The sequence below is a fragment of the Theropithecus gelada genome, chromosome 18 (genome assembly GCF_003255815.1).
Source record: "Theropithecus gelada isolate Dixy chromosome 18, Tgel_1.0, whole genome shotgun sequence".
NCBI classification, from domain to species: Eukaryota; Metazoa; Chordata; class Mammalia; order Primates; family Cercopithecidae; genus Theropithecus; species Theropithecus gelada.
Genome location: NC_037686.1, coordinates 25,719,183 through 25,735,696, shown reverse-complemented (window position 1 = coordinate 25,735,696; position 16,514 = coordinate 25,719,183). Strand labels below are relative to the sequence as shown.

At 37.4% G+C, this 16,514-nt stretch overlaps 1 protein-coding gene across 1 annotated transcript in view; it reads right to left on the bottom strand.

Annotated features, from left to right (window-relative positions):
• ASXL3 (ASXL transcriptional regulator 3) overlaps positions 1–16,514 on the bottom strand; it is a 174,499-nt gene that overhangs the window by 54,156 nt on the left and 103,829 nt on the right. The window contains exon 8 of the mRNA XM_025365211.1: positions 14,432–14,595. Within this exon, the coding sequence (XP_025220996.1) occupies positions 14,432–14,595 (164 nt within the window). The remainder of the gene's footprint in view (positions 1–14,431; positions 14,596–16,514) is intronic.

Below are 16,514 nucleotides of genomic sequence, written 5' to 3'. Positions count from 1 at the left end.
CCTTTCCCCTTGGCCTCCCAAAGTGCTAGGATTACAGGCACAAGCCACTGTGCTGGGCCATCAGCTGAATGCTGATCAGCCCACAAGTGTGAGAAAATTACCAGAGGTTGGGCAATAACCACCTGAAATGAATAGAGGTAACAGTGTCCTGTGCTTATACAGGGCCAGGAACAGCGTTTGTTCTCATTAGTCAGATTGGAAAATCATATGCCTCAGTGGTGGGGAAGACTTCACTATAGACTGAGCACTAATCTGGTTCTGTCTAAGATATCATAAGATTCCAAAGTATCAAACCGTTTCCAAAACTTCAACTGCATCAAATTCATTCATGTGCCAGCTCAGAAGCTCTTTTTTCTGTTCTTCAAATTTGTATTTCCAGGGAGCTTTGTGCATGTTCACTACTTCTAATGTTGTTTCTCTTGCTAGACTATAAGCTCAGAGAAGGCAGGACTCACGACAATCTCATGTAACATAGTATCTCCAATGTCTAGAACCTTACATGGCCCATCATACAATTTCAATTGATATTTGTAAAATAAGTATATTCTTTTGAATCAACTCAACTTTATTAACAGATACTGTTCCGATCATTTTCATCCTATTTTAGTAACACATAAAGAGTCATGTTCTCTGAACTGTCACACGGGGGTCTCTTTTTTTAAACTGCCAAATCTTTCCTATGTCTAGTTATTGATTTCTGTCCTTTCCTTCTAAGAGGGTGAAGTCAGTAGGTGTTGGATGACTCATAGACATTGAGACGGCTTCCATCAGAAACTCTGTTGGATCCTGCACAAATCTTTCATTCGCAAATAAACAATCAGGAAAAAGTACATGTTTATGTTTACTCTAGATGACATTTGTCCAAGTTGAGGTTGGCAGTTGTGAGGAGCAGAGATTGATTCTTCAACAAATAACATTTTACCCATATATGTGGTGATACATCATTGAGGTGGAGCCTTTCTTCGGCTAGCAGGTCAGCTAGGCTTTAGCTAGAATGCAAGACAACTCCATAGCAAGCTCAGCCTGGAAACATTTTCTGCAATGGGATCTTGCTGTTATAGAGACTAAATCCTGATGAACAGTCCCAGAAAGCAAGAATGATATTGAGATGTGCTCCTCCTGACTGCTCCACCCTTGCCTCCAGCCCCCATCACTCTGAGCTAGTTCTGGTCAGGAAAAATCAGCAGTCCCTTCTAGTCAGATCCCACAGAGTTTCCTCCTGAGACAGTCACTCCCACCCATCATCCCTCTGGTTAATCTAATCTCACCTTCATTATCTCCTGCAGAAACTCCTCACAGTTTTTGGCATCTGGATGGCATTCTTACCCTAGGTTCCATGACTGATAAAGAAATATATTAATGGGGAAAAGCCAATGTCACTTCAATGAGGAATTGGAAGTGGTGAGGGGAATTAAATATGCATATTTATACTAACGCTTTAATCCAGAGGTTCAAACGTCATTACACTGTTGATTTCCTGCTTAGAATTGATTCTTTTATTCCTTTACAATGAACTTTAACAAATTTTACAACTGGAATCACAGTATTTTCTCGGGCAACTATATTTTTTGAATAGGGTTTAATAAATACTGGGAGTTCTAAAAATGACTTTATAAGTGAAATCAGTTTTCTTTTCTCTAACTTTGACCCTAATTTAGGGGAGACTCACTGTATGACACCTGTTCATAATGATCAGTGGTGACCCTAGCCTTAGAATGCTCCTTACTAAAAGAACAGGCACTAATGTGTAATCTACCACATGCATGATTCTCTCCCTCAAACTGTCTCTTTTTCATATTTAGGACAAAGCAAATGTTAAGTCATTTATCATTCCTGGATAAACAGGCAGCTAAGAATTACACATACATATATTATTAAGTAAATTATGTAAGAGAACAAAAAGAGAATTATGTAAATATTAGAAGGCAATCTTAAGTATTTAGTAATCCAATATGCTAGTGGTAGTGGATTATACATGGACAAAGATACCCTTCCAGGCTATGAAGCTGCTGCTTAGTAGCCTGTACAAAAGAGAAAGAAAGTGGTTTAATGCACAGAACAGTATGTTATTCAGGTTAAGTGATTTTGTGTTTCTCTATTAACTGCCTTATGCATGGACTAGAATCGGCTCTGTTTGCTGGATTGCCTATTATGTGCAATTACTCGAAACTCTCTAATTAATTGAGTCTATAGTTATTTTACATACACTGAAGCAGATACCCATGAACAGGATTTGATGTTAAATATCAGTTAGCTAAGAAATGAATAATATATAGGTAAAATTACTTTCCTCCATAAAGAAATTCCATCTTATTAAATAAATTATATATACCTCCATACCCTCCATGAAGCCCAAATGGTGAGAATGAAAATATCCAAGCATGATTGGCCAGAATATCTTTGGCTATGTATGATTTACTATCACCAGTAAGTGACTTAGACAAGAAGAAATAATGGATCTTCTAAGTACTTTAAGATATGCTTTCAGACTCAGCGAAAAAGCCAAAGTGTCAGCTCCATTAAAATAATTACATTTCAAACACACACTTACTTTTACCTAAAGGCTTAAGATACTAGTATTTTTCATATATTTAATACTTTTGAATTTTATAATCTTTTAAGTAAATTGACATTTCATTATATAAACTATTGGTAGAATAAAATAACAGTATAATTTTTAAATCAATATATACAGTACATAGAGCAATCTCTAAGAGGAGCCTGAGTTATCGAAAACGTATGAGCTATTTCCACAGAGGAAAAAGATGGAAAGCCCTTTCGCATTTGCATTTATAAAGGCTGCAAGACTTCTTTAAATATATACACTGACGCCAACAGAGCCATCAGAAATCAATAAATCACATTCTCCTGTGCTGTAAAACGTCTGACACATACATCCATTTTCCTAGTCCAAAATTCTCCGCAAAAGGGACTGTGTAAATGTTCCATTTTAGTTTAATGACATTCTCCACAGTTAAAATCATGTGCATTATTGCCAGTGAGTGCAGAACCGGAGGAACACAAAGCTAGATAGGATTTTAAAGAGCCTACACAGTACCTACCCTTCAGTGGCTATTTAACAGACCATAGACAACATAGATATAAATGCGAAAAGAATTGAGAGTTTAGTAAAAATTGACTAAAATGCTGCAATTACCATTTGGACAAAAAAAAAACAGTAGGCATAACTTATTCGGAAGCAGGTGGGGGACAGTCTTATAAATATTTGCAGAGATAGCCCCGTCAGCCCTGATAGCACCAAATAGAGGGAGTCAGAGAAGAACATCAAGCAAAAATGGTATCGATGACAGAAATGACAACAACCTATTCATCAGTGAGGTTCAATTTGAAAGTGTAATAAAAACTTTAATAGGACTCCACTTTAGTTGACATTTATTCCACCAGCTGCCATATATTTTTTAAAAGGTCACAACATTGTTCTATGTAGATACAGTTTATAAAGTACAAATTCTTAAAGAAAGGAGAGATCTGCTATGTATAATCGAGGAGGTTCTAAAAATTCTCCAAGCACATCTTGCAGAGAGCTATGCACAAAGGCATGTCTGGCTACAAACCCGAGCAGTGAATTTATTAAGCCAATATTCCCATATGGGGGACTGAGGGAAGAACTACTTGTAATTCTACCTATCTGCTACCACTGACCAATCCTGCTCTGACTTCTTGGTTTCTCTGTATTTCATCTCTGAACCAAAATGCTGTGGTCAAGAAGATGACTTTGACCCATGTGTTTGCCTAAACCTGATCATATCCAAAGTGTGTTACTCTAGTACCCCATAACACTTCATTTATCAACACACTTTCCTTCCTTCCAACCTATATTTTCCTCTCCGCTCAGTCGGCCCAGCTCCTCCAACCTTACTTTCCTTCCTATGCTGCCTGAAACTCATAATCAACCACATCTAATCAGTCAACAAGAACCTTACAAGTCTCCTAAAATCCTTCAACTCCTTCAAATTTGAGCCTTTGTAAATCTCTACTTTTGCAAAATCTAACTTCTGGCACATGTGTAGCCAAGATAAATGCATAAAGATTTAGCATTGCTGGGGTGAAAAACATATAAATAGACCAACTGTGTCCACTGCCATCTCTTCTCAAATGTGCCCTCAATGATTCTCAGCAACCACTTTTTTCTGCAGGATGAAATTCTCTATGAAAATCCACCAAGCCACTTTTCATGACCTTTTTACTCTCCTGAAATCCCTGATCCTCTAGTTTCTTAGCAGACGCTTAGATACAGCACCATGCAGGTGAAAACTTTCACTTTCTACTGCATTTTCCATATTTACTTATTTTTTACTCTTTCTTTCCTGCTTCCCTCTGATCTCAGAAATCAATACCCTTTTTCTTTTTCTTAAATAAGCTTTATGTCCAATTTAAGTCAATTCTTTCTTATGTATTCTAAAACTTTTGTCAGTAAATCAAATCGTCTCTCTTCCATCTTAAATTTCTCCAATTAACTGCCTCAATTTTAAGCCAAAAGCATGTTTAAGTCTACCCCAGCTTTAAAATATTACCAATCTTTTGCTATTCTCAAATGCACAATAAACATAATGCCAAAAACATGTATTCAGCACCTCCTTCTCCCCCAAATTCAATTGCCAAGTTTGGATGACTACTTCCAAAATGTCCAATATGGACTGAATTGTGCCTCCACAAAATTCACATATTGAAGCCTTAACCTCAACATGATTTTCTTTGGAGATAAGGCTCTTAAAGAGGTAAATAAGGTTAAATGAGGTCATAATAGCAAGGCCCTAGGCCAAGAGGCCAAGTAGAGAGGCCTCAGGAGAATCCCACCATACTGGCACCTTTATCTTAAACTTCAAGCCTCAAGAACTGTGAGAAAATAAACTTCTGTTGTAAGCCACTGGGGCTGTAGAATTTTGTAATGGCAGTGTGAGTAGACTGATAAACAGTTATTTTCTATTCTATAGTATCTGTGGCTAAGGTTCTTACATTTATTAGACAAGTTAAATTAGCTTGCTAAGTAATTTCCCAGTCTATATTCACTCAATCACCACTTTGGGAAACCTTTACTGAGCACCTACTATGTGCTAGGCAAAATGAGGAGGAGAAACAAAGGACTGTCCTGAGGCCATTATTCCAATGAGGAAACAAACACATGAACAAGTTAATTAGAGACTATAGGGAGTGCCAGGAAGGAAATAAACAGAAAGATAAGTCAAGAAACTACTAAAGAAGGTGTTTTAGGTGGGAGGGGAGGCAAGAAAAGCTTTTTGTGAAAAGCTGGTGGGGGATGAGAAGGAGCTGATCTTGCTAAAGGCATCCCTGTCAGGAAAGCATCCCTGCAGAACTCTTAGGAAGCACAGAAGCTAAGACACAGAAAAGGCTTGGGTTTGAGAAAGAGGAAGGAGGGTATGGCTAACTCCCAGAGCAAGGTGGGGAGTCTGGGACTCCTCCTCCTCTGCTCTACGCTTCAGTCCCTCATCACAGCTCTTTTTCAAACACATAAATATATGTATGCCATGTACCAATGTAAAATCCTGGTATGTTCTACATAACTTACTGACATGTGAAGCCTTTTAGAAAAATGCTTGTTCTAACCTACCTTTGCAGCCTCAATTTATTCACATTATATCCCAGCCATTTCAAATTATGTGTTGACAGACAAAAAGTACTTTTCTGCCTTTGCATCGTGGGGACAAGGAACATCATGTGGAGAAAAAGGATGAGCTTGGAGTTGGACAAACCTGTGTTTCCATTCTCACTCCCATGGTTTTACTTGGAGAAAGTTGGGTTAGACCTTTTTCCTCCCCAACCCTCAGCTTCTACATATAGAAAGTGGGGTTGATAATACTGTTTAGAACATTATGGTAAGAACTGCTGATAATATATGCAGAAGACCCAGCATTATACCTCATCATCATTACTGGCACATATCCTCTCCTGGAATCCCTCCACATTTCTTTACCTGATAACCTTCCTGTATCTTTCCAGACCCAGCCCAAATGACACCTCCCCTTTCAAGCCTTCTCTAAATCTTTTTTTTTTTTTTTTTGAGACAGAGTCTCGCTCTGTCGCCCAGGCTGGAGTGCAGTGGCGTGGTCTCGGCTCACTGCAAGCTCTGCCTCCTGGGTTCATGCCATTCTCCTGTCTCAGCCTCCTGAGTAGCAGCTGGGACTACAGGTGCCGCCACCAGGCCCTGCTAATTTTTTGTATTTTTAGTAGGGACGGGGTTTCACCGTGTTAGTCAGGATGGTCTCGATCTCCTGACCTCTTGATCCACCCGCCTCGGCCTCCCAAAGTGCTGGGATTACAGGCGTGAGCCACCGCGCCCGGCCACCTTACGGACAATGTAATTATCTCCTCTATGTTCCCATAGCATGATACATATACTACAATCAGAGCACTGTTGTGTAATTATAGGCTTTTACATCTCTTTCTCCCCTCTAGAACAATTCTCTCTTTCAGGACAGGAACTGTAACTTATTAGCAGTTACATCATCAGAGCTAGCAGAGTCTGGTGAATTGTAGGCATTAAATACGCTTTGGTTGAATAAATGAAATGAAATATACATCCCATTCCTACCCCAAACCAGTATAATTTTCTTACACCTCTATTACTCAACTTCCTCACAAGGTCTGCTAGTCAAGAGTCCCAGCAGGCACAAACAGCTCCTTCAAGTTGGAATCATTTGAGGAGAGTAAAGTGATGACTTAAAAAGGTATGGCCCACAGGCTGCAACACCAGAGGACAGTGCAGTAAACTAGAACTAATAGTTGGAGCTAGTGTTTGACATGAATTGTGAGGGGAGGCAGAGCTTATCAGACCACAGGCAGAGAGAGAACTGTATGGAGAGGACATCCTGGTAGGAGCTGGCCAATGAATGAAGACTATGCTGTCATTGCAGGGAGGATATGATGCTCAATCTCACTTTTCTTTCTCTATTCAATCCATTGCTGTGACTTCCCAATAGCTGAACCGAATTAGAATCCAGACAGCCTTCTCTTCCCTCTTCTGAACATTTAGGTATGATGCTTAAAGCATTGTAAGTGTTTAGAGAAGGGGAGAGGGGTGCAGCCATGATCATGACAGTCCAGGAGGGGATCACAGAACAAAGTGGGGTGAGGTAGCATGGAGAGGTGGCCTGGAGAGGAGTTTTAGAGTCCAACCACAGTGAGGAGGGAACCTGCACTGAGGAGTAGCCTGATGTGCAGTGTCAGAAGTCTAACAGGAAGAAGAAAATGTCCAAGCAAGGTGGGTGGCCTGTCATCGAGTCACAGCCTGTGTGCAATGAGGAGATCATCCACATGGGGGCGGTATGGTAGCCAAAATGGAAGACTGGCTACCTACAAGGCAATAATCAAATATCTAGATATATTAAGAGTAAGATAAGCTGGTTTCTCACTGTCAGAGAAGTAACAGACATCTATGGAAAGAGGAAACTAGAATGGACCATGGGGTATTAGATTAGGATTCGGGTTATTAGATTAGGATTGGAGGTATTAGTGAACTCAGGATTACAAGATAGAGATATCTGGAAATAAATGTAGATATAAATTGTGTTATGTTTATATATTATGTAAATAGGCTCACACACTTTCTTCTACATGATGTTCCTTGTCTCCAAGACAGAGAAGTTAAGGAAGCATTCACGCACACATATACAGGTGCATGTACATGGGTATTCATACATATATAAAAATGTACTTTTCTGAGATCTCTCTTAGATCTAGGAGCAGCAACATCCTTAACAAAAAAAAGCACACCTTTCAAGACATCTTCCACTAATGGGAACCACGGCTTCCTGAAGAAAGGGTTCATTCCTGGACTGGGGCAGAGAAAGTATACTATAAGATCAGAACACTTTAACATGCTTCAAAATAAGGAAGTGATCAAAGAATGACTGATGTTGGGCATGGTGGCTCACACCTGTAATCCCAGTGCTTTGGGAGGTGAATTTGGGGGGACCACTTGAGGACAGGAGTTTAAGACAACCCTTGGCAAGATAGTGAGACCCTATCTCTTAAAAAAAAAAAAAGAAAATAAATAATAATGGAGACATGTCAGAGGGCACAGCAGCCAGCTTTAATGGGCTCTTGTGGACCAAATGTGGGACAATTTAAGCATAATAGCCTAGTGAAAAAAGGAAATAATGAAGGCATACATATAGATGCACACACACGTGTGTGCCTGTGTGTGTTTGTATATGAATTAATACACTGAAAATTTGAAGAGGAACAGGATATTTACACAGTTTAAAAGAACTTCCTCACAAAATACTATTTAATTACAAAAGGGAAAGGAGCAAGTTTACACTGGAAAAGCTTGGCAAATACACTTTAATACAATGATCAAGTGAACAGCACCAGTATTGAGTCAGATCAAAGTTGTGTGCCACCTAACAGGACGCAAGAAGAACGCAGCATAATTTATTTTATTTCTCCCAAAGGTACATAATCTGAATCTGAGTAGGAGACATTATGCAAACTCAAATTGCTTTATAATGTTCAAAAGTGTCAAGGTCATGAATATCATGGAAACACTAAAGAACTCATCCAAATGAAGGAGACTACAGAGACATAAGAACTCAATGCAGTGACAGATTTAGTACTGGATGCTGTTGCTAAACGTGACACTACTGGGACAACTGGCTAAATTTGGATAGAATCTAAGAATTACATGATAATCATCACTGTTAATTTCCTGATTTTCACTGGTTACACTGTGCTTATGTAAGACAACACGTCCTTGTTTATAGAAAATATACCTTTCGGCCGAGTGCTGTGGCTAATGCCTGTAATCCCAGAACTCTGGGAGGCCGAGGCGGGTGGATCACCTGAGGTCAGGAGTCCAAAACCAGTACGGCCAACATGGCGAAATCCCACTTCTACTAAAAATACAAAAAATTAGCCAGGTGTGGGGGCAGGCAGCCATAGTCCTAGCTACTCAGGAGGCTAAGGAAGGAGAATGGCTTGAACTCGGGAGGTGGACGTTGCAGTGAGCTGAGATCACTCCACTGCACATCTGGATGTAAGGGTAAGACTCTGTCAAAAAAAAAAAAGTAAAGAAAAGAAAATACACCTTTCAAGTCATCATATATTGGGAGAGAAAGTGACACTGGATCATCTGGCTGCAGACTTATTCTCAAATAAAAAATAAATAAACTTATTCTCAAATGCCTTCACATTTTCTAAAAGTTTATGATTATTTCAACATTTTTTTGAAAAAGATGATGGAGGGCACAGGCCCTTCTGATGCAGTAGTCCACATACAGGCTAGCCTTCTGGAGAAAAGCAGCACAAAGACTGAAGTGTGGGTGTGAAGGAACAAATGAAAGATATCTTACTTAGTCTCCAGTGACTTCCCTTTGTACATTTGACACTATTGCTTGTATATGATTGACACATTGATGATCTCTCATGGATTTGTTATTTTCTATCTATTCTCTGGCTCTTTCCCATCCTCGTTCTTATCCACACTCTCCACAAATACATGTAATTCCCTGTGATGACTATGCTATCTCCCAATCTCATCAAATCCCATAGCAGACACAATAATCTATGAATATATTATCATTAACTCCATCTTCTACTGTCTTAAAACCTGCATACATAATGACTTTCTGGACATTTCAAATAGTGGAAGCATTTCAATCCAACATGTCAAAAATAAAACTTAATTTCGACTCCTCTTCAACAGGTGCTGTTAATTGCCTACCAAGCATCTACCCCAACCCACACATCCCCTGGTAAAACTTGTAAAAAACAGATTTTTACAGTATCTCTGACCTCTACCATAAGTGCACCATTTTACTTCAGGAGATGATGAACACACTCTCTAAGCTCCAAGGACAGGCATATTTGGTTTAGGCCAATTTGTATATTCCATTCCCTTGGCTACAGTCATTGTTTAAGAAATGATCATGGATCTAAATGGTACCAATAGTGTGAATCTTAGGTCTTTTGCTTGAAATACTAGTATTCTCCCCATGCACTGAGGCAAGTGCTCACATCTTGATTCAGGTAGCCATCCTACACAAAGAGATTTGGGTTTAGAAAATATCAGCAAGGCAGAAGATTTTAGGAAGTATTTATTTAAATAATTAAATGGACCTTCAATAATAACTGAGACCTAGGACCAACAAGAAGAAGCCCACTCAAACTTCCATCTTCTAATTAACTGAGCCAATAAATGTCCTTTCATGACTTAAAAATCTTTGAGTTGGACTTTCTTTTACTTGCAGTATAATGTATGAAGAATAAACTTAAGTATAAAACTAGATACAGCAATGTGATAAAACTGGGGTAAATTTAAAATATAATCTAAGATAAACAGAACTTTAAAAAACAGAATGAGAAGTACAAATATAGGAAAACAAAACACTCAGAAAGACTGCCTTAACAGCCGGCATTGTCAAGATAAATGTGAAACTCAGTTCCCATATTTTGAGGATGTAATACTGGAATGAACCCGTTTCACATGGGTCCAGAGCAGGAGGTCCTTTTAGGACTACTTCATACTAGAAAACAGGAGAAACTTGGGGTAGTCAAAGGAGGAAAACAAGAAAGCGAAGAGTTTCAGATTTTGTAAACTATGTGAAGACATAATTGAAATTTTAGGTATTTCCCATAATTGTAGGACCTTCCACTGGCTCTAATAAATCTATGTAATCAAATTCCCATTCCCATGCCATCTCCACTCATTATGGCCATGAAATAATGGTGTTCATCTTCATTTGGACATTTGCAATAAGTTAGACTAAAACAGCAGCAGTTTTGCTAGTTTGTTGTACCAAGTCACCTATCCCTTTCTGCTAGAAAAGAAGGTTGAGTCCACCTTTGACAGAAAGAGCATACTAGCTCTAAATTTCTTGCTATAAAATGCTGACAGGCCCACAGAGCTTGTCTTTCTTAAGTCACTCTAGAAAAAATCTCTAGTTGCCTTCTAGATCTTTAACAATCCCATTTTATAGCTGTCATTTATTCCTATTCATCCTGGTAGAAAATATGTCTGGAATTCATTCCTTCCATTTCCAACTCCAACACCAAGGTCAAACATTTATCTCATACCTCAACTACTGCAACTGTCTCCTAACCAGCCTGTCTGTGTCTTATCTTTTTGCTGTCCAACCCATCATTCACAGAGATACTTGCTCCCAAAAAAGAAAATAAGGACTGCATTTTATGTATCCTTTGGATTCTCTTCCCTTCTCCTATGCCCAGGCATGAGAATACATGTTTAAACTATTTCTTGCATGTCATTTCCCATTTGACAAGTTTTTGATGGTACCTACTGGTGTCATAAAAAGTTCAAAGAGTTTAGCCTACAATCAGGCCATCAAGGTTGTAGACCATATTCCCCTTCAGCAGAATAGCCCCCCATTTTCTCCTTTAGGTGGCTCCAGTCATACGGAGATACTAAATCTTCTGGAACACACAAGCAATATGTCTTTGTAAATAGCAGGCCTTTCCTTTGTAAAATTCACTTTTCTTTGGCTCTACTTAAGAAACACCTACCAGTCCTTTAAGGTTCAACTTAAGCATCCTCTCTACTATAAAAATCTTCTCCAGTACTACACTCAGATTAAACTTCTTCATCCTCTACATCTTCAAAACACTTTCTTTATACTTCTATTATGACATTTATGAGATTCTAACTGGTTTTATACTAAACTTGGTAAAACACTTATCCATTTATTAAACTTCTTTTCTAGTAGTGAACAGAGTATTACATTTCCATATGAAGTTGTTTTCCTCCCTTCTGTTATTCTTCCACAAGATTTATTCTTGTATCCTCCACAAGATCCATTCCTGCATACAGCACACAATATATGCTCAGTAAATATTTTTTGAATAAAATAAGTTTCTCAATGGACTAAGTGTTATTCAAGGACGAGCATCGTGCCTTATTCAATTATATTTCTCACAGCGACTAGAAAAAGCTGAGTAACACAAACTGCTAGAGGTTGAAGAAAATATTAGGCTTAGACTCTGGCCACCAATATTTTACTAAAACTAGGACAATCCGTTCATTCATCATTACAAAAATATGTATCGAGTACACTGTTGGTATGTTTTGGGGGTTGTGTCCCCTCCAAGCCTCATGTTGAAATGTGACCTCCAATACTGGGGGTGGGCCTAGTGGGAGGTGTTTGGCTCCTGGGGGCACATCTCTCATGAATGTCTTGGTGCTGTCCTCATAGCAGTGAGTTACTTCTCCCTCTGTGAGTTCAAGAGAGATCTGGTTGTTTACAAGAGTCTGGCACTTCCTTCCTCTCTCTCTTGCTCCCTTCCCTGCCATATGACATGACTTCACCTTCCACCATGAGAATAAGCTTCCGGAGGTCCTCATCAGCAGATGCCAACAGTATGCTTTGTGTATAGCCTGCAAAACCATGAGCCAAATAAATCTTTTTTCTTTGTAAATTACCCAGCCTCAGGCATTCTTATAACAATGCAAATGGACTAACACAGCTGTAGATGCCAAACCTTATTTCTGAAGCTGGAGACAGATTTGTAAACTACACCTGTGTTGAAGTGGAGGAAGTTGTTGTATAAGCTAATAAATCAGATCTCTCCCCCAAAAGTTTCTAACCCCTAAATTCTAAGTCACACAAGCTTGTAACTGAAGAGTCATCAGTGGCTCCTTCCTATACCTGCTTCAAGTGTTATCTGACAAAATGTAAAATTGTTACTACTGGAGGATGAGGTGGTGAAGGAGAATGAGGATAAGGATGATGACAGCTGCATTTTTCTCCTCCTCTTTAATTTCAACTCAATCCTCCAAAATCAAGCCCTCATTATACCTTTTGGGAACAACTAAAATTCCTTTAAAACTATTCTACTTTCATGTTTCCCATGCCTGTCATTCTCTTTCAGTACTGTTAGAATAATTTCCTTAAAAAGTAATGGTCTTATTACATCATAGCTCCATTCAAAATCCCTCAATGGCTTTGTATTACAGATGCAGGGAGAACACCATTCAGACTCCTCAGCTTCATATTCAAGCAACATTCCAAAGTCAACTTCCAATCTGTCCTTCCAAAATCACTTGCACCATTCTTCCTACAATCCAGACTTCCACCAAATTAGCTTTTGATTTTGTACCCTTGGACTCTCACTTGGCACTTTTCCATTCATTTAATTCAAATTCTACCTCTGTATCTCAAGGCCCAATTCAAGAATTTTAAATTTGACTCTGATATTTCCCTTCTGCATATAAAAGTGCAATATACTTTGTACTTTTCCCCTCAAGCTTACCTGTTTCTAACTCATATTTTGGTTATTTACAAACACAGTTTATGTATCCAACTACAGTGCATTTAATCACTCATTCAATAAGCATTTACTTTCTTGCTATTACTCCAAAGCACCCAGAACATATCATATTCAGGGTAGATATTAAGTAATGTTGTTGAAAGAGAAAAATCTCCTATTGAAATGAAAATGTACCCAAAATCAAAATAATCTCTTTCCAAATATGAACAATAATCACCACCAAAGAGATACATATATGTTGCTTATCATATTTAAATATGTATGAAAGAAGATGGGTAAGTCAGTAGAAAACAGAATCAAATAAAAAGCTAAGAAAACTTATTCAAAGTAATATGGAAATATTGAATGAATTTTGTCCACTTCAATTCATGGATGTACCTATCATCTCAAGACACAAATTCATAAATATACATGCATTAAGTCCATCAATTGAAAATGATACACAGTTTCAGAATTTACTGAAATAAGAATCATAAGGGAATGTTTCATAGACAGCAGTTAATAAATTTTGTGAAATTTAATAAAAGTTTATGTGATGAAATTTTTTTCCTTTTCCTTCCTAAGCAAACAGCCTTAAAAGATGATTGATGCCTGCTATTATGCATCTATATTTGTATTTCCTTATTTTAGAAGCTTTTCAAAAATATAAAAATACACTTAAAGCATTTCCAGATATATTTTAAAAATGGTAAAAGGTGATTATTTATAGGCAATCATATTCATACTGATAAGACTCTCAGAGAGCAATTGCAAACATAAATTTTAAATGCCTTTTGGAAATAGTTGAGGATGAAAACATTTACATAATTTCTTAGAAACCCTGGCTTTTTATTGCTGCATTTCAATATTCCCTCTGGGCAAAGGAGCAGCTACTCTAAAGATTTATTTGATAATGGAATGCTTGATTTCTTTGTTTTCCCTTTCCAATGTAAGTTTATAGTTTTCACTTTACCACAATGTACCGTATTTTAAAATGTGAATTGGCTCACTATTAAGAATAAAAATGGTTCTGTTTTAGCAGATTAAATAAGCTAATGACAGCAATAAATAGATACACATAAATTACAGAAATATACTATATCTGTATATGTCATCTTTGATAACAGCCCTGCCTCTTCATCATTATGTAACTAGTGGCTGATATCAAATGTCTAAAACTTCTACTTACCTGCCTATCCACTTCTGGGAGCAAAAGCAGGAGGTATTGTTGAAAATGCTGAGGTAAAGAAGCAAACGTATGTTTATTTATTAATGCCCTCAAGTTAGTGTTGACAAGAATAGATCCTGGGGTTTCTATGTCAATGTCCTCAGCTTTGGTCCATTTCAAGTGCCCTGTGATGAACAAGCAAGAGGCATGAATTTACTACAGGTAGAGGGAAATGTGTATGTACGTACACACAAATACAGCCATGTATATCTAGTGAACATGTATATTCAATTATATGTTTTTTTCTATCCCTTTTACAAATGGTATTTCAGAAGAGAAATTCCCAAAGCTTCTTCCATTATGTTTCTGTCTGGCTTCAGTTATCTTTAGTTCATAATGTATACTTCACTCAATATCTTCTATATTTTTAGCTCAAAGTAGCACCAGGTTCCAATAAAAAAAAAATTAGTTATGAGTTTCCAGTTAATCAGAGTTTTCAAAAACTCCAAATGCATGAACAGTAACAACTACCATTCATGTAAGTTCTATAAGACCTAGGATTAGTGATAACAGAAACAACAGTACTGTTAATTTTAATAGGGATAATTATAGCAAAAATAGCTGTGTGTTCCTCATGTGTCAGGCAATGCGCTAAGCACTGGATTATTTCAGAAGGTTCCTATTTAAGGCATTTCCACGGGTGATAATTTAAAAAGCATTTTTTTAAAAAAAAAATTAGGTTGGGCGCAGTGGTTCAAGCTTATAATCCCATCACTTTGAGTCTTGTTTGAACTCAGGAGTTTAAGGCCTGTTTGGGCAAAATGGTGAGACCACATCTCCACAAAAAATATTTTTAAAAAATTAGCTAGGTGTAGTGGCATGCACCTGTGTTCCCAGCTACCCCAGAATCTGAGGTGGGAGGATCGCTTAAGCCCAGGAGGTAGGAGTGCAGTGAGCCATGATTGTGCCACTGCACTCAACCTCAATGACAGAGTGAAACTCTCAAAAAATAAAAAATAAAAATAAATTAGCCACTATGTCTGAAATGCAAATATGCTCTGCAGGATAATTCCACAACTCAAGGCACACTGACCTCCAACAGAAAGCTGAATGTAGAGTTCACATCTCAAAATCATGACACACAAGAAAATAACATACTATAAGGGACAATCAACTGAGGCATCAAACACAGACAGAAGAATTATCATTCCATTACTTGAGCTACGATAACTACTTGAATGTGATTATAAAGAGTGTGTTTTAAATCAGAGGTCAGAAAAGTTATGGCTCATGATTTCTATCTGGTCCAACGCTTGTTTTACCAAATAAAGTTTTACTAGAACAACATCATGTCCAATTGTTTATATATTGTGTATGTCTGCTTTTGCACTACAATGTGGAGCTGAAGAGTTGTTACAGAAATCATCTGGCCTGTAAAGCCTACAGCATTTACTCACTGGCCCTTGACGGAAACAGTTTGCCAATCCTTGTTTTAAATAACTAAAGATAAAAGAGTGAATTTTTTTAATTATGAAAAAATAGGATACTATAATAAAAAACAGTCAACCTTTAAAGAGAACCAAATAATACTTCTAGAAATACAAATTTAATTAAGACATTTAAAAATGTTTCAGTGGAGAAAAAAATTATTGAGTAAGATACAAACTTAAGGAAATAATTAGAGGGTAGTGTAAAAATGATGAGTCAAAATGTGATAGGGAAGAAATACAAAGAATGTAATAAGAAGTCAAAATGCATATTTATAGAAGGTTCTGAATTTTAAAAAAATAGATTGCAGAGAGGCAATATTTGAATAGCTAAATATTTTTCAGAATTGAAATAATGATTAAAGTTCTTAAATAAAAGCTACATACCAAATCTCAAGAGAGATAAATACCCATTCCTCCATCTAGTGTTGAAATCTCCAAACATCAATAATAAAAGGAATATCTTAAAACCATTTTTAACAAAAACTTGATTATCTCCAAGAAATTACAATGAGATGAACAGAAATATTATCAATAAATCAATAAAGAAGACAGTTAAATCTCTTCAAAAGGGCAAGAGAAATTGTGTCAATTTAGAATTTCATTTATAACTATGT